At 36.7% G+C, this 25,564-nt stretch overlaps 1 protein-coding gene across 1 annotated transcript; it reads right to left on the bottom strand.

Moving 5' to 3' along the window:
* Nucleotides 1–741: 741 nt before the first annotated feature.
* Nucleotides 742–1,853, bottom strand: LOC103235790 (cyclin-dependent kinases regulatory subunit 1). Its single transcript, XM_007998876.3, has one exon. It carries the CDS (start codon nt 1,629–1,631, stop codon nt 1,392–1,394), a length of 240 nt encoding a protein of 79 aa, XP_007997067.1. The 5' UTR covers nt 1,632–1,853; the 3' UTR covers nt 742–1,391.
* Between the last annotated feature and the right edge of the window lie 23,711 nt (nt 1,854–25,564).

Genomic DNA, 25,564 nt, shown 5'->3' with positions numbered 1-25,564 from the left:
GGATCTAAAAGACATTGAGAAATGAAATTTATTAGAATTGGAGACAAAATTTTATCTTAAATTTAAATTCAGGTGTTTACCAGTTTAGGAAACACCTTATACTACATTCTACCTTTATTTTTAAAGCCTCTCAAAATCACCTCCTGCAAGTAACCTTGAAGTAGCTGTCGCATTTCTCTTACTCTGAATCATCAATTTCCTCTGTGCACTTATTAATGTCTTACATAGTACTTACAAAAGATAGCTATTCGAGGATGTAAATCCTAATGTTTTAAATATTTTTGTTAGTAAGTATGAAAGAGAAGGAAAATGAGCTCAAAAACTCCTTTGTGTGTGTATGTGAGTGCGTGTGTGTTTAATATATAGTTTTGCCTTTTCTAGTTCCTTTCAATTGACCTCTTTTTCTCTTTTTCCAGTTGTGACCCAGATTTGACTGGAAAAATTGGGATAAATTGATAGGGGTGTTCTCTTATCTTCATGCTAACCTGGACATACTTTTGTAAGAGTTCATCAGGAAAAACTGCAAAGTCAACAACTGTCAAACAGTTTTTCTTTTTGTCAGTTTTCACCTTCATTCCCACGCTGTTTTGCCTCCTCCTCATTCTTTTATCTCTGGAACCTAGAGCTTTGTCACTTCTCTCTGGAAGACCAGAGACGGTCATGCAGATCCACCTCATCTTCAAAATAAAAATTACTCCTCACGCCCCATGCCCAATCCCCTTCCATATCAGTGCTGAAGACAAAATAAGTAATTAATCTGTTTATAACACTTGACCCTAAGATACTAATGAATGAGCCAAAGATTTGTCAAAGGAATTTAAAGAGAACTTGTAGAACAAAATGCTATCTCTAATAGAAAAATAAGTGGAGTTATATTATTATTACAGATTACCTCTTTTTTTTTTTTTAGATTATAAAAACTTCCTCTTTAATCAAGGCTTTTAACATGAACAGATTTCTTGAATAAAATGGAAAGTTTCCAGTACACTGAAACATAAATCCACAAGTCACCATACATACAACACCCGGCAGGAAAAAAAACAAAAACAGCAAGTTTACATGATCTCTGTTAACAGCCATGGTCTCAAACCCAGATGCTTCCTCCATCTGCCAAGTGTGTTCTGGGTACAGAGCACATCGTGGCTTCTGGGGTCACACTCAGCTGAGGCTGTGGGTCCACAGAGCACTCATCTGGCTAGGCTATGGTGGTGGTGGCTCTACTCAAGAAGCAAAGCAAGCAGTGTATTGAACAGCACATTCAAACAGTGTATTGAACATCTTTTAAATATCAAAGTGAGAAACAAGAAGGCAACATAATAATATTATCAGAAAGATGTTAGGAAGTAAGGACAGCTGTGTAAAGCTTGAGACTGAAAAGTAGCTTGTCAGCTTCATTTCTTTGGCTTCTTGGGTAGTGGGCGCCGGAACAGCAAGATGTGAGGTTCTGGTTCATGGATCATATAATGGACCCATCCCTGACTCTGCTGAACGCCAAGATTTCTCCATTCAGATTCAGACATCAGATGAGTTTTAGGGACCAGCTTGGCTATGTCCTTGGGCAGCATGACATGTCGATACTCAAACTCCTCGTCGTCGTATTTGTCCGAATAATAAATCTGTTTGTGCGACATGATTGCTCGGTTTGCTAGCCTTCAGCCCCGCGCCACCAACCTCCAAACAACACACAGACAACACACATACACAAACCCAGAAAACACACACACACACACACACACACACACTCCCACACTCCCATGTATCCCTATAGAATCGTTTGCTCCCATACCACCCCTTCCTTCTCTCCCAGACTCTTTTCATACACAGCTTTAGTGCAGTAGAGGTTTATGCTTATGTTCTAACAGGGTACCAATAAATGCCATTCCTCATTTTCTTGGAGTGTCCTGTGGATTCACACATTGTTTTATGGGAAAGAATGTACCCTTGTAAAACTAGGGGGCAACATAGTATTGATTGGCCAGAATGAGACTCAGAAAGCCATGTAAAGGGCTAATAATCTATTCAGTGTTTTAAGAAATGATTTTGTTTCCCCCACTTAGAAATAGTTTTATTTTCCTGTATCAGAATGCAATTATTAGATCATACTATAAAAGATCATTCTCTCTTCTCTTGTAATTAACACATTTTTCCAAACGCAGCAAAATACAACAACTAATAGAAATACTTTAAATCAGCGGTCCCCAACCATTTTTTGGCACCAGGGACCAGTTTTGTGGAAGACAATTTTTCCAAGGATGGTGAGGGTGGGGGAATAGTTTCGGGAATGAAACTGCCCCACCTCAGATCATCAGGCATTAGTTAAATTCTCACAAAGAGCTCGCAACCTAGAAGCCTCGCATGCAGTTCACAATAGGGTTCATGCTCTATGAGAATCTAATTTCATCAGAAATGGAGCTCAGGCAGTAATGCTGGCTTGCCTGCTGCTCGCCTCCTGCTGTGTGGCCCAGTTCCTAACAGGGGACAGACTGATGGCCCGGGATTGGTGACCCCTGCTTAGATTATAAACACAAGAAAATGTAATGGAAATAGATCCATTTCTGCTTAAGTATCAAAGAGTCTCCCAGTGCTGTTAACACTGTCTCTAATCCAGGATACAGAAAACTGCTGGGTGGCTCCATTACAGATGGAGAAATTGCCTAGAGAGGGTAGGAGGTTTCTCAACATAATGCTCAGAATCATAGAAAGGAATGAGAGGCCTCTGACTCACTGTCTGGTGTTTTCCAAAGGCAGACCACATTTAAATGTTTAAATTCAGAGTCAAGTACCTCCAAATACAACTAACCACAGAGACTATGAGGGAATCGGGTCACTTGGGAAAAGGTACAAGAAGTGTAACCTCTTGAGCAAGTGTTAAACATATCCCAAAATTATGGTGGTGTCTTAACTTTATTTACTGCAACATTAAACTAAGAAAAGTGACAGGCAGAACATTGGGGATGGCACCATTATCATACTCAGACTAAACTAAATAAGCGCTTTGGGCTAACTGGCTACTTCTGAAATGAGAAGGCAACACACGACCAAAGAAATGAAAACCAAAGAACTTTAAAATAGCCAATTGCAAAGTAGAAAAATAAATGTTTTTATAATCTATAGAACACCCAGAAAAAAACGTGTTTTTATAGGCAGCAGATTTTTTATTTTTATTTTTATTCTTTTAGAATTGCCATAATTTTTACTCTCCTAAAATCAGAACCTCAGACAAGGACTTGGGTCCTCGTAGTTGATTTGTGAGGGTATGCAAGACACAAAAGTGAGGGGTAGGAGGGGTGAAACTTGGAGGAGTGGAAAACCAGTATAAATGTATGTCTCATTGAGTTGCTGCTATGAGCAACAGGGCCTCCATTCCTCTGGCATTTGTAGGGAGCACATAGAATGACATCTGGAATTGTTTGCCTTGAAGGCCTGGAGTGGTTGAGGATTGCCCAGTGGTTGAGGATTGCTCCCAGGGGCATAAACTCTCCTCCTCTGCTCGTGACTCTTTTTCCATACTAGTCAAGCAGACTAGTACTGTAATAAAGCAATGAGAAAGGAGAAAAGCACAGAGAGAATTTAAGGCCATGTTACCCGTAGCTCTCAACTTAAGCTGTTTTGTTCTTCCTTTAGGCAGTTGGTATCATGGGGGAAAGTTTATAAACAAGATCTCGACAATGGGACTGAGATTTACTTGTACATCTCTCTGAATTTTGTTGAATTTGAAATTTTCTACCGTTGATAGCCAGATCCAAACTGTTGAATATTGGGGTGGTTATATAAATCACTATGGTTGCTCAGCAGTGAGAATTTCAAAGTGATTGTGCATGTCTCATTATCAAGTGAGAAATATTGGCTACACTTGGAATGCAATCAGGAGGGTTAATATGGACTTCAACAGTAGCAGTAATATTTTAGTTCTTAAGGTGGATAATAAATATGCAGCCTTTTATCAGATCAGTTTTATACCATTTTAAGTTTCTGAAAATTTTATAATAATTTTAAACTACTTGGTTAAATAAGAAAGGATTATATACTCTTCTATAATGATTTACCTGTCAATGCTAAGGATGTCTTATTAGTTCTGCACCCACTTAGAAATGATAATTAATACAATAATATGATAGTTCTTGCAGGGTTTTCATGCAAGCTAGTATTCATTTACTTAACAGGGAGGAATTATTACATGCCAAGGAGAAGTAGTGCTATTATGGAAGGATAATTTTTTAATATCCCTTTTCTCTCTTTTCATATATTGTTTCCTTTGCTCTGAGACCTGAAGTAATAGAATAAACCCACAGGGCATTGCAAGGATGTCAAGCTTAGACAAAAGATTTGAAAAAAGTGAAGTTTGAATAGGGGGCTTCTAGAATAGTTCTCAGCTGGGGTGATTTTGCCTCCAAAGCGGAATTTGGTAAAATCCAGGGACATTTTTCATTACCATAATTTAGGGAAGGGGGATGCTACCGAACCTATTGGGTAGAGACCAGGGATACTGATAAATATTTTACCATAAATAGAAGAGCCCTTCACAACAAAGAAGTATGTGGTTCAAAATATCTATAGTACTGAGGTTGAGAAACAATGTTACAAGAAAGTTTTTGCTGGACCAGGGGTGGTGTGGATTGAAAGAGAGGATCGTGACATAATAGATATTGTTGAATCTAGGGAGAGAGACTCCCCGAAGAGAGTTGAGGAAGTAATGAAACTTGAACTAGACTTGTGGGATCTGATAAAAGCAGTTTCCTGAGAAGTCTGGGCAGAGAAGGCTTCAGATGGCCTCTCTGAACATTTCTATGCCCCAGCAATACCATGGAATAAATATAATAATATACATCCTTTTATCCTATTGCAACAGTTGTGGAGAGGGTCAATGTACTTAAGGAATTCAGACATTTAGGAAATGTGTACATGTTTGTGGATGCCAAGTAGACAAATAATGACAGTGTTGGCCAGGGGCTTACCTACACAATCTCATTTTTGTGTAAATTGAAAATAATGCTTAGATAAAGCAAGAGCCAAATCTCAAGTAAGATTGTGTATGTATCACCCTGGTAGAATAGGGTTTAGCATAGGAAATGTTCTGAGTTACAGAAAAATAAAAAGAGGTATATTTTGTACATACCTGAGCCTATGGGCTGAAATTTAAACCACTTCATGATAAATTATGTTACCGAATTGATATTTTAATTGAAAATTAAACCAAAGCTAATAAACGATGCACATCAATTCAAACATTACCTGTATCTTTTAAGATGCTCGACAGACCCCAGTTCTTACCATTCTCTGCTTGCGTATAGGGATGTTCACATTTCAGATAACAAGTAAAGAGAGGGAGGTTTTCCCAACTACCAGGTAGGTATGTTTTAACATGGAGTCCTTCTGTGAGGAAATTCTATTTTCCTTCACTCCAGGATTACCTGATTTCATCTACCATGATGCCAGTGAATACTGTCTTTATACAATCCATGTTGACCTGCCTGAAATCCAGACACGGTGGTCTGTTTATCTCCAGACTACGGTTGAGATTATGTTTTGAAAGATCCCAGGAAGCCATAGATCACTCTGCTTTTAGGAAGCTCAAATTTGTTCCTCAAGTTCTTGATGAATATTTTGCCAAAAGAAATCTTTGGAGAACATATAACCTATGTCCAAACTTCTGTCTGGCTAAGACCCTACATGATCTCTCCTCACCCCCTACAGAATACCTGTAGGCTCCTCCCTCCAAAAGTAGGTCATTAATCTCTCTTTGTCTTACCTTTCAGTAGTATTTTATTTTTCCTTCTTATTTATTAGTAGATTGACGTGTATCTTTAGATTACCAGGAAATTCGTATTCATATTTAAATGGATATTGTCTTTAATTATGTAATTATATCCTTACCGGTCAACTTGAATCACCTCCAGCCATCACCTATACGTCGTAATTGTACAAACACACACACAAAATGCAGTGTGTAGCCTATCTTGATTACACTTTGACATATTTCATTACTGTCTTGGTCAAGAAACATTGTCTAAATTCCTCTCTCTCTGAGCATTCAATTTAGAATGTGAAATGGATGCTCTACAACGAATAATATTCCTACCAAAATAGCTTCTTTTGATATTTCCAGGAGACTGATACATTAATTGCGGAACATTCTAACATGAAATGTACAAAATGTTTTATAGATTCTCACTGTCCCTGCCATCAATCTTTCTATTATAGTATAGAAATCAATATTTAACTAACATTTATTTCACAGTTACATGAGACCCTTAAAGAGTCCTGCAAAGAGAGAGATATAAATGTTGATAATTCTTGCAAATAGCCATAAAATTACTGCTTATAAAAGGTTGCATACTTATTGCAAATGAGATGCTTATTGACAAACATTATCATAGGTAATTGCATCTTTAAATTAAAATCATCTTATGTTACTGTAGAGTAAAAGTCTAAATTATGGACTTTTCTATCTATTTTATGCTTCTGTTGCAACATCAAAACATGTTCTTGAATAACCACAGTATTTCCATAAAACAATAAAAGGATGATTCAAAAGGTTAAATACCCTAGGTCACAAACTACTTACATATGAATGTTTTAAAGTTATGTCAAAGTGCTATTTTAAAAAATATTTATATAATTGGCAAATAAATGTATCAGGCAAAATTGTTTGGTCCCTGACTCTTCTCTGAAATGTCTCAAAACAACTCATTGAGTTCAAGAAATATTGTTTAAAAGCAGATTTTAAACTGGTTCAAACAGATGTATTATAATGACTTTAAGCATTCTTTGGCACTTGCTTTCTTTGATTCCCTAATGCAGAAAATAATTTAATACAGGGACTTTTTGCTAGCTGTATTTCATTCCATTGCTCACAGTTGTTTTATAGAGTGTAAATCCTAATGTGTCTGACTCCAGCCATGTTTGTAGCCACTTAACCATCCTCAGACTGGCCAGTCCCTGATTACTTCCATTGCCTAATGGTTGGTTCAAAGTTTTATACATTTGATTTGATAATTACATGGACACAGACTTTGAGCAAAACCAGATGAAAGCAGCGGACTGTGTTGTTGATTCAGGGGGTACGTGGAAACAGCAGAAAGTGATGAGACACTAAATTAACAGCAGATGTTCAAAAGTTACAACATAATTCATCACACTCAGTATAAAACCTGTATTGTTACTCAATGTACAAAGATTGAATGATTTTGATAATTACTATAACATTTTGATCTACAAGTGTGAAAATATGTATTAGAAATGAAGGAAATATAAATAAGCCATTTGTAGGTAGCCACTGAAATTTAAGTGAAACGAATTTCTGTATTTAATGCAGTACTGATTTCCACATCTACTGAGGCAGATAGGTTCTCTTTAGAATGTATTTATTGTACATTTTCTTTTTAAAAAAATTTAATTGACACATAATAATTATAAATATTCACAGGGTACAGCGTGATGTTTCATTACATGTATATAATGTGCAATATTAAAATTTGGATAATTAGCATATCCGTCACCTTAGATATTTATCATGTCTTTGTGGCAAGAACATTCAAAGCCCTCCTGTTTTAGCTATTTTGTAACATACAATATATTATGGTTAACTATAGTTGTTTTGTTCATGTTCTATAATCCAAGCAAACTCGGGAATACGCAGATATGGTTTTTCGTCATTGAAGAGTTCACAGTCTAAAACAGTGAAGAAGATTTTATAATGTGTATATATAAATAAAGTTGCAAGGAGCTCCAAAGTTACTCCAAACAAAAATTCCCTTATATTCTCCTCCTTGTTTATAAAACAGAGGAAATAACCTTTACCCAACTTTTAAGGCTATTGTGAGGATTAGCTGCATTACTACACATGAAGTGTCGAAAATAGTACTTAACACATGCTCACTGTTGGCAGTTATAACAAAGGGAACCTCCACCGTTCCCTCTGTTCCCTACTTGTTAGACAGGAGAAGCTACCATTTAATGGATGCCTACTGTATGCATTAACCTTTTAATGGATGCCTACTGTATGCATTAACCTTTTACCCCAAGTTAATATTTCATTTTCTCCTTCCACTAACTCTTAGAAATAAGTCCCATTGATCTTGACTTATACATGAGAAACTTAACGTTCAGAAATTTGATAATTTGCCCAATTTTAGCTCCAGTAAATCCAGAGCTAACATTCAGACTATCTTTTCTATTAACCATACAGCCCCATGGATAGAGAGCACTATAGACACATTGGGATTAAGCTCTTCACATCTATTCCCTGGGGGAACTGGCTATTTCAATCCACTCTTTACTTCCTTTCAGAGCTAAGGAAGACACTGAGACAGAGACATGCTACAACGTGTAGGGCATTGGAAACATAGAGTCAATTCAGTGCACTTTTTAAACATTTTCTCCTTTTATTTCCACTGGCTTGTATAGAAGAGAAGATTGTGGTCCTCAGCAAAAGGATAAAAAGTATTTAAGCATTACATATTGTGAATTCAATATTTTTCAGAAGAATCTATATTTCTAAGCATATTATGTCACACTTATAAAACATTATTAATAAGCTCAATTCATTTCAGAGTACTAAGCAATCAGGAGAGAACTGGTTCAGTGCAATCCATAAGAAACAGGTATGAATAAAGCCACAGTGAAGAGGCATCCTTTGCTTGGGCAAGGACTACACTTATTTCCTTGAACAATGTGCCTTTCATCTGATTTCCCTCATATCTTTCTCAAAGCAAACCAAGTGTGATTAAATTAGATTTTTAACAATACTCAATTGTCTTATTGAATAGGTAGGTGTATCTGTTTTCATTGTTTTAGAAGTTAAATATTTAGATAATAAATTATTATAAATAGTGACTAAAATAATAATTATATAATTATTTTTTATAAAAATAGTGAATGCCTAAAATTTATCAAATGGTTAATTATAAGCTAGCACTATTCTAAACATTTTACATTATTTCATTTAACCTTTAGAGCAGTTGTATGAGATGGATATTGTTACTATTCCATTTTCATACATGAGGACACTGAGGTCAAAAAATATAAGCAAAATGTCCAAGATCACAAAGATAGTAAAATATTCAACATTTTAAAAAGTTACTGAAAATGAGAAACCAGACAGTCAAATACAGATCTTAAGCTTTTAAGCATTATGTTATACTGCTACTATGCTCCTTAGAGAATTTGGAAAATAATTGAGAAAATAAACGTCCTCCATAACTGCATTGCTAAGATAAAATCATTGTCTATATTTTTTAAGCTCTGTGCACATATAGAATATTATGTCACCATAAAGTTTTCATGTTTTTAACTTGCTATATCAGGTATGATTTAAAATATTTAAAATTGTTTTGTTATGACTTTTTTTCTATGGTACTTTATCATTTATTTAGCTTTGCCCTGGTTTTTAAGAATTGAAGTTGCTCTCATTTGTTATCACAAAAATACTACACTGACATCTTTGTGTTCAAAGACTTTTATGCAATTATTTAAGATTATCTGTTAGGATTATTTATAGAACTATAATTCCTATGCTATGAACATGATTTTATTTTAAAACTTCAGCTTTTTTAAAATAAAAATTTATTTAGAATGTCCCATGGGACTTTATGTCTATTCTTTCTTCCTGTTGACACCTTATTTCCGCTTTTGTAGTTACTTTTACTCCCAAAAGGATCCCACATTTCTAATCCTTTAGAGGACTATTTAATTTCCAAACAGAGGCCAGCTGGAATTGGTTTAACAAGCCAATGTAGTGCTTCCAATTTCCGCACTGTGTTTTCTCCCAAGTCAACCATTTTATTCCTTAAGTGCAGGATTTGGATTCTTTAGTGCTTTCTGTATGCAGTTTAGACTGAGCTGCCACTTACCTTCGCCACAAAGTCTGGCCGTTTGTGCATTCTTTCTGGCCTGCCTGTCTCTTTGAAGTTCTTGCATTTTCTCTGCCACATAATATTATTCAAATCTGGCTTCCACCTCCTGATTCATTCTAGATCTTTTGGTTTTGCTTGTTTGTTCGTTTGTTTTGGCTTCTCTGGTCACTGAAAAGCTTTTTTTTATTATTTTTTATTTTTTCTCCTGACCCAAACAGACCCTGCATTTGAGTTCAGTCGTGTGTTCTTCCACATCACTTGACTGCCCAGTCCTTGCCTTCTTCTTGGCTCTGGGCTCTGACTCTGAGGCTAGGCTTTTACTCGGAATCATTATGTAACACTTTATACCTAGATACAAGAGAGAGGGAACATCCTGCAACCCACAATATGTCTCAAAGACATGACCTGAGAAGTATCTAAGATCCTAGGGATAAATGAGATTGTGATTCTTCTCAGCTCTACTGTAACTCAACACTTAATTAGCTCATTGTGAAGATATAAACTCTACTATTCCACTGCTCACTTTGTGATAAATTCACATTGCAAAGAAAGATAGCATAACACAAAGATATTAATAGAACGTTAATAGCTGGCAAATAAATCTTACTTTTTAAGCAAAGACTAGGGAGAACTCAGTGAGTTGCAAAGAAGATGGCTATAGGAGCATGCAGAAACCCACTAAATACCAACTATATTGTTCATGACAGCTGCGCATCTAGGTGAGACAGTGGTTTAGTCAGATGCAAATGCAAAATGCAAATGCAAAATTGGGGCCTTATGGAAATATGAATTGGGGGAATAAAATCTTGTATATCAAGCTCAGGACTAGAAGACAAACAAACAAACAAAAAAAGAAAACCTGGGATCTAATGCTAATCTTGACAATGACTTTATAAATTTGGACAAGTTACTTTTTCATTTCTCAACATCAAGTGCTAACTATGAGAAAAGTGTCAAATTACAAAGCAATCTATCCAGGTTGAGTTTTTCATCTGGAGAAGAGGGAAAAATAGAAGTAAGTCACTATTCAGCTTGCAGCCCGTGTCATTTTTTAAGAGAGTGTGTATGCTTTAATATTGACATCTACAAGGTTTTTTTTTTTTTTTGAAAAAATGCAGACAGTTTTTATATTCTATCATATAACAGCTGAAAACATTCTAAAATGTTGGCCAACTGGTAAAAATGTTTGCTGAGATCAAAGTCTTGTGAAATATTAATTGGTGACATTGCATCTCCCAGATTATTCACTTCCCACAAAAAGGAAAATGCAAACTCATTCTGTCAACCACATGTTGACAGATTTTTGGAACCATTGGAAAGGGAATACAGAGTTTTTGCAAAACACTTTAAAAAACTTATCTCTAATCATTAGTGAAATTTCTTCACAAAGAAAGAAACCTGGCTGGGGCACAAGTGGTTAGGCAACACCATGGAAATGTGATTAGAGTCTATGGCTATCCCACCCCTAATGTGACTGATCTTGTTTGATCCAGGAAGCTGAGCAGGGTCGGGACTGGATAGTACTTGGATGAAAGAGGTGATGGGGTATTCTAAAGACAGCCAAGAGCTGGAAAGACTTAAGAATTCACTGAATCAAATGTGGTTTGATTGTCTATAACCAAAAACTTGACCTTTTATAAGAAAGACAGGAATGTAAAATGAAGTAAAGTAAGAAATATATATTTACTTTAAAGCCAAATATAATGTAGCAAAATATCTTATAAGCACTATTTTGTAATGAGATACTGCAGCAGAAAGTTCTTTGGAAATTAACACATTATACAGCTTACCAAAGAAACATGTTATTATTGATAGAATCTTTTCACTTCTAGTTTGTTATTCTAATGTGAAAGAGAAAAATAGATTTTAAAAGGCCTAATTAAATCAGTGCATGAAAAAAATACACTGGAAAAGAAACCCACACATTTTTGCTTCACAAAGAAATAAGGTAATAAAAAAACATCCCACTGCAGGTCTAGATTTTGCATTTTATAACACAGGTTTCTGACTTATAAGTGGGCTATATTCTAAAATTTTATTGCCAAGTTGGCATTTGGAATAATTTTCCCATAAAAATAATGTTCTAGATAACGGGATTACTTTATAAAATAAGACCTGTCCCCACACACACACACACACACACACACACACAGACATAAAACAATCAAACAAAAAAACCACACTCTTTCTAATTCCAAATGTGAGGCAACATGGTAGTACAGGCTTTGGTGATAGAATATGGTAATAACCAATCAGAAATGGTTAGGGGCTAAATTAGTAGCCTTAAGAAATTTGCTTAATTTCTTTTAACTTCATTTTACTCATTTGAAAATGGAAATAATAATAATTCCCTCATAGGGTGGTTATGAACATTAGGGCAATGTAAGGAAAAGTTATCTTTATACTGCAACATGCTATATGAAAATGTTAGTTATTAGTGTGCTCTAGCACTCTGCGTTTCAGCTATTTTTGGATTAAATTGCCCTATGCAAACTAGGTGGGAAACTAAGTGTTACTTGTCAAGTCTCAATAGAGGAAGATGCATTGTGTAGCAAGAAGGGACTGCAGTTGATCAAGAAGAACAATGCCCCCATCTGTGGTGTTGCCAGCCAGCCATCTGGCCAACAGAAATACTTCCTTACTACCTCCCCTCCCTTTCCCAGCTGTAGTAATTGCTATTTCCCAGAAAGCAATATGTCTAGTCTCATGCTTCTCGTGGACCCACATATCATGTATACCACATTATCTTCCTTATTTTCGTAATTACCTGGGCTCTATTCTCTAGTTGTTTCATGCACGTTGTTAAAGAAAAAAATATATTTAGTGATGCCTGTTAAAGCACTGTATGGGTAACATTATTTAAGACCATCACAAAGGTTTGGTCATCATGGAGACCATGGCAATGTGATTTTTCAGAGGGGAAAGAGATTGAGCTCAACTTCAAATATAGCAGGAACAAGTGAGAATTTATAGCCAAGGTGCAAGATGGGGGTCAGTGGATGGAAAATTACTAAGAGGAAGCATCAGGCATCAGGGGGATTCTGGCCTAGACTGACCTGATAGGATTCTTGCTGAAGACAGACCAGAGTGATCAGACATTACCTGGGGTCAGGAAAAGGATGGGGTAGTTCTTGTTAACCTGATTTAGCAGGCTTCTTTGCTAATACTAGATTTTACAAGGTTATTCACAGATGGGCTTAGGAGATGGTAGAGGAGCTGACTAAAGTTTAGTCAAGCAAATAATCTTTGTTGAGATGAGATTTATTTCTTTCATTAATTCTAACATGGGTGGAGGTGAGAGTTGTTATTTTGCCTCTGCAGTCTCAGACAACCCTGTTCGTCTCTAGCCACAAAATCCAAGCTTAACAAATGCTAAACAGTGAACAAGAGAGCGCTTCCTTTAACTTAGGTAAAGAGAATGCTCTTATAGACAGAGGGTGAAACTGAGCTTTTCTTTTCCAGGGTTATTATTTGGATTAGAGTCAGAAGGGAAGGCAGTAAGATTCAAACCACATTGAGAAGTAAGGGCTAGATAAAAGATCTCTGAGCAATAGCCAAGCCTGAAGATACTTAAGAAGCAAGTCACTTGATAAAAGTTGTGAATAGGATAAGTTTCTCCAGAAACAGAAAAGTGTCATGTATCAGAAGTTGAGGAAAATAGAACTTTAAAAACTTGGGAAAAGACAATAAAATTAGTAGAAAAATTATTTTAAAGGAAGTAATTTTAGGTTAATTCTACACTGAATAAATCTAAGAAATGAGATCAGTCAAGCAGACTCATCTTACTTGCCTGACTCATCTTGTCATCTGTACCATCTGTAATAGACAATTGCCTCGACTCTCCTTATTTTAAAGTGCGCTGACCAGTTAAAAACTTAAATCACAATTGTAATAGCTAATATCTTCAAATACTTATTATGTCCCGAGATTCTATTTCATCTGCTTTGTATAGGTTATGACAATATTTAACTATTGCATTAGTGTAATGATTTGGGAACTATCAAGGAAAAGGTCGCTCAGAATTTTTTTTTTTTTTTTTTTTTTTTTTTTAGACAGAGTCTGGCTCTGTCGCCCAGGGGCTAGAGTGCAGTGGTGCAATCTCAGCTCACTGCAACCTCCAACTCCCAGGTTCCAACAATTATTCTGTCTCAGCCTCCCAAGTAGCTGGGAGTACAGGCACCCGCCATCATGCATGGCTAGTTTTTGTATTTTTTGTATTTTTTAGTAGAGATGGGGTTTCACCATGTTGGCCAGGCTGATCTTGAAATCCTGACCTCAGGTGATCCACCTGCCTCGGCCTCCCAAAGTGCTGGGATTACAGGCATGAGCCACTGCGCCCAGCTGGAAATTTTAAATGACTTACCCAAGGCTATAACAGCTCACAAACGGTGGAGTCAGGGTTTGAAATCAGTAATCACTATTCCTAAACCAGCTTTCTTAACCACTATGTCATCAAGACTCCCATATATGAAGAAAGTTTGTTCACTTAGGTGGTCAAATTCTGTGTGTTTTGATGTGAAAAAAGAAAATCCCTCTCTCCATATTAATGCATATCCTGTCCCCTGCCAAGCCTCCTATAATCATCCCTTGTATTTTCAACCCCCACTGCTTCTCTGTTGAATAGTCCTTCTCTCCTTAATTTTTCATGTTCTATCCAGTTGGAAACATTGCCCAATGGCTCACACGCTCATCAGCGGTCTGTGGCTAATTTTGGTTAGCCGTTAGTGGGGGTCAAACAGCAAGAGGTTTGGCAAGTGAAGGGGTTGGGTTAGTTTGGTTTTGTCCTTCTTGGCCTGAACCCACAACTCATGATTCAAAACAGTGCTTCTCTGTTTTGTAACTTTTTCATCTTTCAGAGCAGATGTGAGAGAGAGTTAGAGAAAAAAAAAAGGGAGGTGGGCATTCAACTCCTACTACGTGTTTATTGTGTGCCAGTCTAGGCACTTTATGCAAATTATTTCATATAATCTTCACAACTACCTTTTAAGGTGGGAAGCATTGTAATTGTCTCAGAAGGAAACAAGTGCTCCTAAATTTTAGGAAAAAAACGCCCAAATTTACAATGCTTTAAAGTGACAGAATAAAAATTTATTTCAGTTTTACCTGATTATAATGTCTGTGTTTTTTGTACTACATCAATTCTATGGTAAGGGACAAAACTAATTCAGAGATAAAAAATTATAGAATTTCAAGCTTTTAGAATAAATCCTTTTTGATAATGAAAATTACCATCTTGTGGGTGATTGGTAGATGCTAGGCTCTTTGCTGAACACTTTGCATGTATTATGTAATTTAATTCCTCACAACTATATAAAATAGGCACTGTTATTATTTCTAATTTACAGAGAAGAAAAAAGGGTTAGAACAATTAAGAAACAATTTATCTGCTATCGGACACCAGGTAATCTGTTTCTGGGTCCCTTGTTCCTGTGTCTACACTGCCCTTTTTAGCCTAGCTCAAACTAGATGTTTCTGCTTTCTTAATTTGTTTCCATTTCTCTCCAACGTATATGTGTGTGTGTGTGTGCACGCGTGCATGTGTGTGTGTGTACGTTTATATATCCCTATTAAATGTCAAGCATTATTTTAAACTCTTGACATGAATTACTTAATTTAATGCTCACAACAGTTCTATAAAGTAGCTATCATTATCATTCTTATTTAACGATGAGGAAGTTAAGGCACAGGGTGGGTAAACCAATTGCTCAACATCACACAGGCATCAGGGGCAGGATTTACTCTGGAAACCATGCATCTATGCTTACAAGTTCAGATGCTGCTTAACTGTGTATGGTGCCTCCAGGGCTCTCTTTCTGAAACTCAGATCCAGTCACATCTATCCCCTCTTAAGGATCTGCACTAGTTTCCCATTATTTATTAAATAAATTCAAATACATGTTGGTTGACATTTGAGGCTCTTCAATATTTGTCTCTCTTTTAACATTTTATTTTCATTTCTCTTTCTATTCATTAGCTACTTCACCCACTCTTGACTATTTGCCACCCCTAAACTAGTCAATCACACTGAGCTATTTATGACTTTTCTCATAGACTGTGTATTAGTTCATGCTCATGCTGCTAATAAAGACATATCTGACACTGGATAATTTATAAAGGAAAGAGGTTTAATGAACTTACAGTACCACATGACTGTGGAGGTCTCACAATCATGGCAGAAGGCGAAGGAAGAGTGAGGCACATTTTACATGGCAGCAGGCAAGAGAGTCTGTGCAAGGGAACTCCCACTTATAACATCATCAGATCTCATGAGACTTATTCACTATCATGAGAACAGCACAGGAAAGATCCACCCCCATGATTCAATTACCTCTCATTGGGCCCCTCCCAAAACACATAGGAGTTATGGGAGCTACAATACAAGATGAGATTTGGGTGGGGACACAGCCAAACCATATCAGACCGGAAGGCTCTTGTTTGTTTATAAAATCAGTATTCAAGTTATCTCAGCTGGCTCTGTTCCCACAATATTTCCCCATTCTCTCTGCACAGAACAGTCCCCACCTTCTTCTGCACTTATTTATATGTAGATAATATCCCATCTTTCTCTCTGTTTCACATTAAACTGTGATGTTTGCTCCCCTCCCACCCACAGCAGACTGTGAATCTCTTGAGATCAATGGTTGTGTTTCATGAACATCCTCAAAGTGCCTGGAATTTAGTGCAGGTTGTGTATATTCGGTGAACATTGCTGAATGAATGAGAATACGAGTAAGTGAGTGGAAGTATTAACCATATTTTTATCTCTAAGGGGGAAAAAATTACAAGCTCTAAGTGTTTATTGAACTAAACTAACTTTTAGGATATATAACATTTATATATATGAACATAATTTTGGTATTACCTACATGTTTCAGACAAGAATGCAGCAATACAAAATTCAGATCCTAGTGAATGATGACAACACCAAGGCAGGCTAGTTCAACAATGGCATGACTAAACACCCAGCTGACCTTCCTGGGTAAGTGTAACTTTCAAGTCTTCCATTTAAATAAGTTCTTCCTAGTTGTCCATCTTTCTTTCCTTCCTGCTGGTTGGACATGATGGTGATGGAGCAACTGTAGAAGCCACAGTGAAGAACGGCAGAGCCACCCTTGTAACCTGAGACTCTGGATTACTTTACCAAGCAAATTCTGACTACCTATTCTGAACTGTTAAGGGAAAGATAAATAGACTTATTACCTCTTGTTTAGTCACTAAACTTTAGAGTCTATTTATTTACCATTACCCCAACTAATATACCCTGAAACACATTTCTACCAGTAGTAAATCTTGCTAGTACTGTATTTCAGGACTCAACTTAAACATTCCATCCTCAGTGAGGTCTTTCCTAGCCTCTAGATCAGAACAATCTTCCTTAATACATCCTATCTTAGGACCCAGCTCTTTTCTCTTTTAAAGTTTAATCCTCACAACACTCTCTAGGAAGTGTCTCTCTCCCTCTCTAGATTGGAAGCTCCATGCACACATGGAGTGCAGCCACTTATCCACTAGCACTAACACATTGCCTGGTACATAGTTGACTCACAAAAAAAATTCCAGTGAGCACAGTTAATAATATTTTTAATTGTTTATTATAAATTATATTATTATACTATTAATTATATTAATCATAACAATCATAATTGATATGATAATTATATTAATTATTAATTGTGCCTACAGATTAGAAATATAATTCATATAATATTAAGTATATTAATTATAAATAATATAGTATATGTAGTATAGATATTATATTAATTATAAATAATTAATGTAATTAATAACAGTTATTAGGGTAATAACTACCACCCCTAAATATATACAATGTTTCAGGGGTTATACTAATTGTTTCATGTGCATTATATCATTTAGTCCTCTCAATATGTAGAGAAGCCCCGAATAATATTATTATCCTATTTCATGAGAAAAAAATAGGTTTAGAGAGGTTCTGTAATTCACACAGCATCACACAATTCAAAGTTTATATTTTCAAGTTGAAAGTTTCCTCCGCGCTCTGTGCTTGGTTAGCAAGGGTAAGGTGCACGATAGCCAGATAGTTCTACAAAATGAAATCCAGGAATTTCAGCTAAGATTCAGATTCTAGTGAATGATGTAACACCAAGTCAGACCCATACCATGTTTGGACACTCAATCAATCTTTTTTTTTTTTTTTTTTTTTTTGTAACTGGAACACTTTTATTTTTGTCTACGACAGAAACAAAGCCTAAAACATTGTTTATAATTTTAAAACAATTGCCTATAGTCTGTGTAGTTAATTCAAGATGAGGCATGAAGAAACACTCTCTTGAACTCTGTGTAATTCCCAGTGGGGCAACTACAATGGATTTTTCTTTTCTTGAGTCAAAGATTTTATCTGGAATTCATTCATATTTCAGAACTATGCATGATAATTCTCTTATTATGTATTTTGTGGTTAAACACCTCCCTTATACCCCATACAAACCAAGCCAAGAGCTTAATGTTTAGCAGAAGAAAAATGAGCTAACTATTAGCTTGTGTGGAACATTGGAAAAAATATTATATCACGGGCCAGCATACTGAAAGTCTATGACCACACTGCCCAATATGCTAGCTACAACCCACAGTTGCTGTTTAAATTTAAATTTCATAAAAGTAAAAGACTCAGATCTTCAGTCGCACTAGCCACTGCTCAACAGCTAAATGTATCTAGTGGTTTTGTATCAGACAGTGCAGATTTATAGGACATTTTCAACACTGTGACAAATTCTATTGGAAAGCATTGCTCTATACAGTGTTTTTCAAACTTTTTGGTCTCAAGATACTTTGAAACTCTTAAAAAGTATTCAGGATCCAAAAATAGCTTTTTTTAAATAGAAATATGGATTATAACCATTGATATTTACTCTGTTAGAAATTAAAACTAGCCAGGTGTGGTGACCCATACCTGTAATCCCAACACTTTAGGAGGCCAAGGCAGAAGACTTGAGCCAGGAGTTTGAGACCAGCCTGGGCAATATTATTAAACCCTGTCTCTACAAAAATTACAAAAATTAGCCTGGCATAGTGTCATGAGCCTGTAGTACTAGCCACTAGGGAGGCTGAGGTGGGAGAATCACTTGAGGCCAAGGCTGCAGTGAGCCATGATTGTCCCACTGTACTTTAGCCAGGGCGACAGAGCCAGACCCTGTATCAAACAAAAATAATAATAATAACAAAGAATTCTTCCTATAAGCTTTGTGTTCACCATGGTGTCAGCATATTACAAAGGACCTCTTAAAAGGTCATTTTACAGCACAAAAAATAAGTTTCCAAAATACTAAAGTAAGTCCTGAATCTGACTTAAACACCATCAAAATTATTTCAGAATGTTGGGTTTTGGACTAAGTAGAACAAGTCCTTCCAATTCACCCTAAAAATATGAACTATTTCACAGTGTTAAACCACATGTAGGACTCTCAGAGCAAATACTACTTGCTCTATTCCTAAAAAATAGCAATAATTGAATAAAATTGAGTTACTGAGAAAGTACATTGTAATAGTTTAACCATAATAGACTTTGCTAAGATATGTTCAGTAAAAATGGCTTTTTTCCTGAGAATTTTACAATGTCCATTATATAATGATCTGGATTTGAATGAATGCAATGATAACTAAAGAAAGATTCCACAGATTTTATTAATATCCGTGATTCATATTACCTTTTTCTACAGTGCTTTTTAAGGTAAGCACATGCTGTTTGAGATACATAAGTGAATGAGCTAAGAAAGGCAGCATTTCTGCTGCACTGGTAAACGTAGACCTCATTTGGTAAAGCACACAACCAAGGGAAGTTTTTGCCTCTTTTTTGAAGTTTCTGTGCTAGTCATTGGCAAGAGAAGTCACTCTCAAATAATCTCTTCACACTGTATGTGACCAAGCCCTGTTTTCTCCTCTTCTTTCTGGATGGTATCAGTTCACCCTTCACACCTTTCAAATATTTTTTTTCCTACATGTGCCAAGGTGTATCAAGAAAAAAACGTGACCTTTGAGACCACCAAACAAGTTTCCTGAGTGGGGCTGTTTGCCTGGTTGGGAGACTGATCTGGATCCATTTTCAACTCTATCTCCTCTTAGTGCTTGAGCCAGGGCAATGACTTAAGCCAGTGGTCTTCCTCACTTGCGACCTTAGGAGAAATAAGTAACCTCTGGAGGTTCGTAACAGTCTGATTTCTTTTTAATTGTCCAGCCTCAGAAAGAACAAACAATGGTCAAAATTATTCTATTATTGATCTGTATCTATGTAATTTCTTCTCCAGTTTTGCTCTGGAAATGTGTTACTCATAAAACCTCACAAATGTATGATCTGTTATTGTGCTGGGAACACACTGTGGTTGACATCATCTGGTAGTTTTGTTACCGGCAGCAAATCCTTACCTGTATGAGTCTGCAGCCATCTCAATTCTTGCCTCCTCAGCAGAAAGAATTTGACCGAGGGGCATAAGGCAGAAGGAGAGACTGAGGCAAGTATTTGAGCAGGGGTGAAAGCTTATTTAAAAGCTTTAGGACAAGAGTGAAAGAAACTAAAGTACACTTGGAAGAGGGCCAAGTGGGTGACTTGAGAGATTCAGCGTGAGGCTTGACCTTCTGACTAGCGGTTTTACACACTGGCATACTTTAGGGTCTTGCCTTACTTCTCCCAATTCTTCCCTTGGGTTGGGCTGTCTGCATGCACAGTGGCCTGCCAGCACTTGGGAGGTGAGCACGCGCAGTGTGTTCACTGGAGTTGTACACGTGCTTACTTGAGGCGTTCTTCTTTTTCCTGTCAAATATTCCTGGAAGGTCATTTGCTGGTTAAATTCCGCCATTTTAATGTGCATGCTTGAGCCTACTTGCCCAACTCCTGAGATCTTGTTGGGAAGCTGCTGATCACTAGTTTCAGGTGTTTTCTATCTGTGGGGAGATTGCCCTTCGCTGGTGCTGGCTGTGACCAATTAACAACTGCCTGACCATCATCTGCTGGCCGCCTGATGTTCCTGCTGTGTATGTGTGAGGGGAGCCTTCTCTTGCCTTGCTCATGTCTAACTAGCTACCTACTAAAACAGTTTAACCATCTTGATTTGAAAAGAAAGAGGAAAGCTGAGTAAAATAAGTTACCTGTATCGAACAATTGCATCACTACAAATTATCATGTCTATCTAGCACATTGTAATGGAATAGATGCCAAAAGTATTGTTAAGTCCTCTTAAGAACTCTAAAATAATATTTTTTAAATTATTGCACATAGAGTCAGCCTTGGACTAATATTAGCCTGGTATAATATAGATTCAGTGAGCACTGAGCATTGCTCTGATTCTTACGTGCATTCTCTCTTTCTAATTGGTGATTATAACATCTCTTTATGTTAGTTACATGAACATCTTTCCATTAGGACCAGTGATTTTTCTCTTGAAAAGATGTCAGAACAAGGTGTAGAACAAACTCGTTTGACCATCTCCCTCTACCTTGTTCTAAATTCAATAGCTCTAAATGTGATTCCCTCTTCTTGAGGAAGTCCATGCTTTATCATGCTGTCTCGGATCTTCTGAGATGGAACCTCTACAACTTCTTCCAGGTGCAGAGAATGATAATGCTCATTGTAGATGTGCCTCAGAATTATGTGTCCTATGGGTAAAAGTGAGGAGAATTTATTTGACAGCTCCTATCCCATAATATCCATCAGTGGCACAAAGGAGGTCAACTGCCTGTCACTCCCGGGTGCTCCCATGTTAGAAAAGCTCCAGGGAATAAAACAAGGGTCATGGAGTATAGCCGTTGGGTTATACTCAGAGCAGTTTGCTGCAGGAATTGCTGAATAGCAGGAGGACTGAGAGGATGTGAGGCAGGGTGCAAAGAATAAAATAATTTTAAGTTATATTACATAAAATAAAAGTCAGTGCAGTGTATGGGAATGATTTCCCTAGGTGAAGAAAATAGAAGTAAGCATCCCAGCAGAATTTTTATGAAGAAAATGTAGTGTATGTTTTTCAATATAAAATGCATACAAGGAAATAGGATAAACATGGAACTGGGCAGAAGTCATTCTATCTTCAAACTTCACTTCTGGACATCTTTGCATAGCTGCTTTTGGTCTCAGTTTGTTGATCTTTGAGAATGTGGCCAAGCAAAGTAGATTGTGTTTGCATTGGTAAAATTATTTATTCTAATGTGATGGCTTTCAGTGAGTCAACACATGGTCCTTATGGGATCTTTACATCATGCCACACCTGCTCTAATAGAACATGGCTGCCTGCTCTTTGATTGGTTTGAATTAGTGCCTGGGTTGCTTCTCTGATGGCTGATGGCGGAACAAAGGCAGCCAAAACCTCTCACAGATTATACATAAAGCTTTGCACACATTTTTGTTAGGAGGAGGCTAAGAGAAGCCAAAGAAGAATGAGAAGAAAGAATAGGTCCCCCTGGTCAGATAAGAAATAACACACTCAGAAGTAGACTGGGGTTGTGATTATGACTGTGTCAGGCAGGATGAGAGAGGGATGATTACATGACAGATTGAACTTCACAATGCCACCTTTAATGGACCATCTTATCACAGTTTTTCTGTTCTAGTACAGAGGCCTTCCTGCTCATCAGAGCCAAGGGCATGCATGTATGCTAGTTGTTCTTCTAGGAAGCCTACAGGTAACACCATTTATCCCTTCTTGAATTATGACTTTTGATTTTATTGAGATAAAAAGAAAGTAATTTAGATAAGATACAAAAATATCCTGCTTACTAATAATGAAGCTGGTACTAGAGCCAGTGGTTTGTTTCTGTGGACAGGTGTACTTCCTAACACTGATTCCCAGAATTAGACAGACATATCTATGTAGTCACAAGCTGGGTTGGAAAATCTTAGGTTTGCCCTATGGGATAAGCTACTTTTATTATCGACAGAGAGCAGAACAGATCATTTACTTTACAGGAGGCTGAGTGGTTCTGTGACAAAGGTAAGCAGGAGATGTTATGCTAAGTTGATTTTTTCAAACTCACCCATCTAACTAAGTCAATGTTTCCCTCAGAAGCAGAGAGACTAGATGAGTTAACTTTACAAAACACCACTTTTTCTCTGTAGGTAGATACGTCATGAGGTGCTAGATGCAAGATTACAGGTAAAAGACTTGCTTTTCCTCAGCAGTACAATCTACAGTTCAAGGCACACCTGCCTGAAAATAGAGTGTGGAAGATGTTAGGATACATGCTGTATTTCAGTGAGTCTAAAAGGCATATTTTATCACATTTTAACATCTCTGTAATTGTGACATGGCTTACCACTGATAGAGAACACAGATTATTTGGGCTGATTTTTCGCTTTCTTAATGGTATGTAAGGTAATGATTTGTATTATGATCCATGGTATCTTAGGTTAGATAAGTAGCAAATAATGAAATTAACATTTGTTACCTGGGTTATGACAATTTCTGAAATGATTCCAGACTATTTTCTGGCCAAAAATTTTTACCTCAACTATACAAGAAATTAAGGCAACACATACCTCATGTTCTATGCAAATGATTTCCTTCCCCACATTGTTTCATATATTTGCCTGCAGTTTGGGATTTTGTGTTTCACTTGACCACATCTGTATAGAATTATGCTCCTTGGGAGTCACATTCCTTCTTCGCCAGTGAACTGAGGTCACTTATGGAGTTCTGTGAAGTGACTGATGACACATGTTTATTATCACAATTCAAACAAGTGTTGGTTGAATGTTCCATCAGCTGGACCATTTTAGAAGAAAAACAAATTGGGCCTATTCACATTATTTTATGTAAACTCAACTTAAGTGGAATGTGAAAGGAAGAGTCCTGGGAACTTTTTTATTGCTCAAGACTATGCTTGTTGCAATTGAGAAATGTGGGAAATAGCTGAAGTGATATTTTGGTTAATAATTTCTCAACCAATATTTTTTTGAAATTTTTTTAATGCAATAAATCTTGAGTGACTGTTTTGTACAAAGCATGAACTAGTTGCCTCAGGGAATAAAATATGTTGCCTGGCATTAAGTGTCTAACATGATATATAAATGGAACCAGGCCAGGTGCCACGGCTCATGCCTGTAATCATAACACTTTGGGAGGCTGAAGCGGGCAGATCACCTGAGGTCTGGAGATTGAGACAAGCCTGGCCAACATGGTGAAACCCCATTTCCACTGAAAATATAAACATTAACCAGACATGGTAGTGTGTGCCTGTGGTCCCAATTACTTGGGAGGCTGAGGCAGGAGAATCTCTTGTACCCAGGAGGCAGAGGTTGCAGTGAGCCAAGATAGTCCCACCGCACTCCAGCCTGGGCAACAGAACAAGACTCTGTCTCTAAATAGATAAATAAATAGGAAACCACTGAGTTTACTCATGACTGAAAAAATAAGTGATATGGTTTGGCTGTGTTTCCACCCAAATCTTATCTTAAATTGTAGCACCCGCAATTCCCACATGTTATGGGAGGGACCTGGTGGTAGATAATTGAATCATGGGGCAGGTCTTTTCTGTGCTGTTGTTGTGATAGTGAGTAAGTCTCAAGGGATCTGATGGTTTCATAAAGGGGAGTTCCTCTGCACACCCTCTCTTGCCTGCCACCATGAAGATGTGACTTTGCTCCTCATTTACCTTCTGCCATGTTTGTGAGGCCTTTCCAGTCAGGTGGAACTGTTAGTCAACTAAACTTCTTTCCTTTATAAATTATCTAGTCTTGAGTATGTCTTTATTAGCAGTGTCTTTATTACAACAGACTAAGACAATAAGAGAAAGAGAGGTTATACGATGTCTTGAAGAAAGAAGAAATCACATATGTGTAAGGAAATCAAGAACAGAATCATGGCAGAGCTTCAAAAGGTTGGGTCTAATTTTCTCAAGTGGAGATGAGATTGAGACTTCTGGTTTCCAATAATGGCAAACTAGGATATTTGGAGTCACACTCCCATAGAATACAACTGAAGATGGTAGATAAAATATTTTCTGAAATATTTTAAAAGTCAAAGAGCTGAATAAGTAAAAAATTATTATACCAAGATTTGAAGAATATCAGGAACTCAGATAAATAAATGAAGTGTGGAAGTTCTCAAACTTTACTGTGCATAAGAAACATCTCAGGTCTTTGGATATAGTATAGATTATTGGCCCTTACACATACACACACACACACACACACACACACACACAATTAAGTTTCTAATTAATTATATTTGGAGAGTAAGAAATCAAATTTGACATTTTGATAAATACCACAGAACACATTTTGAGAAACAGTGCACCATTCTATAAACTCTTTGAGGGCAAGTTTATGTTTCATTGACCACAAGATCTCCAATACTAAAGTCAACACCTGGTACGTGGTTGGAACTTAATATGTATTTGCTATTGTTATCACAAAATTAGTTACCTCTGAGCATGTATCTTCCTTGTAAGTGATATACCTATGTCTATTTTCTATTCTTCTTGTATTACCTATAATTTTATATTTTCTTTTAAAATGTATCTTACTATCAAAATACATAATAACTTAGAGTTATCAGTTTTTTCCTACATTGTTTTGAGTAGAAGAGAGAAACAGAGGGTTCTGTCACATTCATTGGTTCTCACATACCATTTCCTTTTCATTTCTGAGTTTCTTTTGTTAAAAACTGTTATATATAATTTAATTAGAAATTTGCCCTAAGAAATATTGAAATGGAAAAGAAAATCACTTGAAATATGATGATTCATGACAG

The sequence above is a fragment of the Chlorocebus sabaeus genome, chromosome 7 (assembly GCF_047675955.1).
Source record: "Chlorocebus sabaeus isolate Y175 chromosome 7, mChlSab1.0.hap1, whole genome shotgun sequence".
Classification (NCBI taxonomy): domain Eukaryota; kingdom Metazoa; phylum Chordata; class Mammalia; order Primates; family Cercopithecidae; genus Chlorocebus; species Chlorocebus sabaeus.
The sequence above is the reverse complement of the archived record's forward strand: the minus strand, read 5'-3'. Positions and strand labels throughout refer to the sequence as shown.

What these genes read in the sequence shown, in the direction of transcription:
- LOC103235790 (XM_007998876.3), bottom strand. Translation starts at nt 1,631, where the DNA reads ATGTCGCACAAACAGATTTATTATTCGGACAAATACGACGACGAGGAG.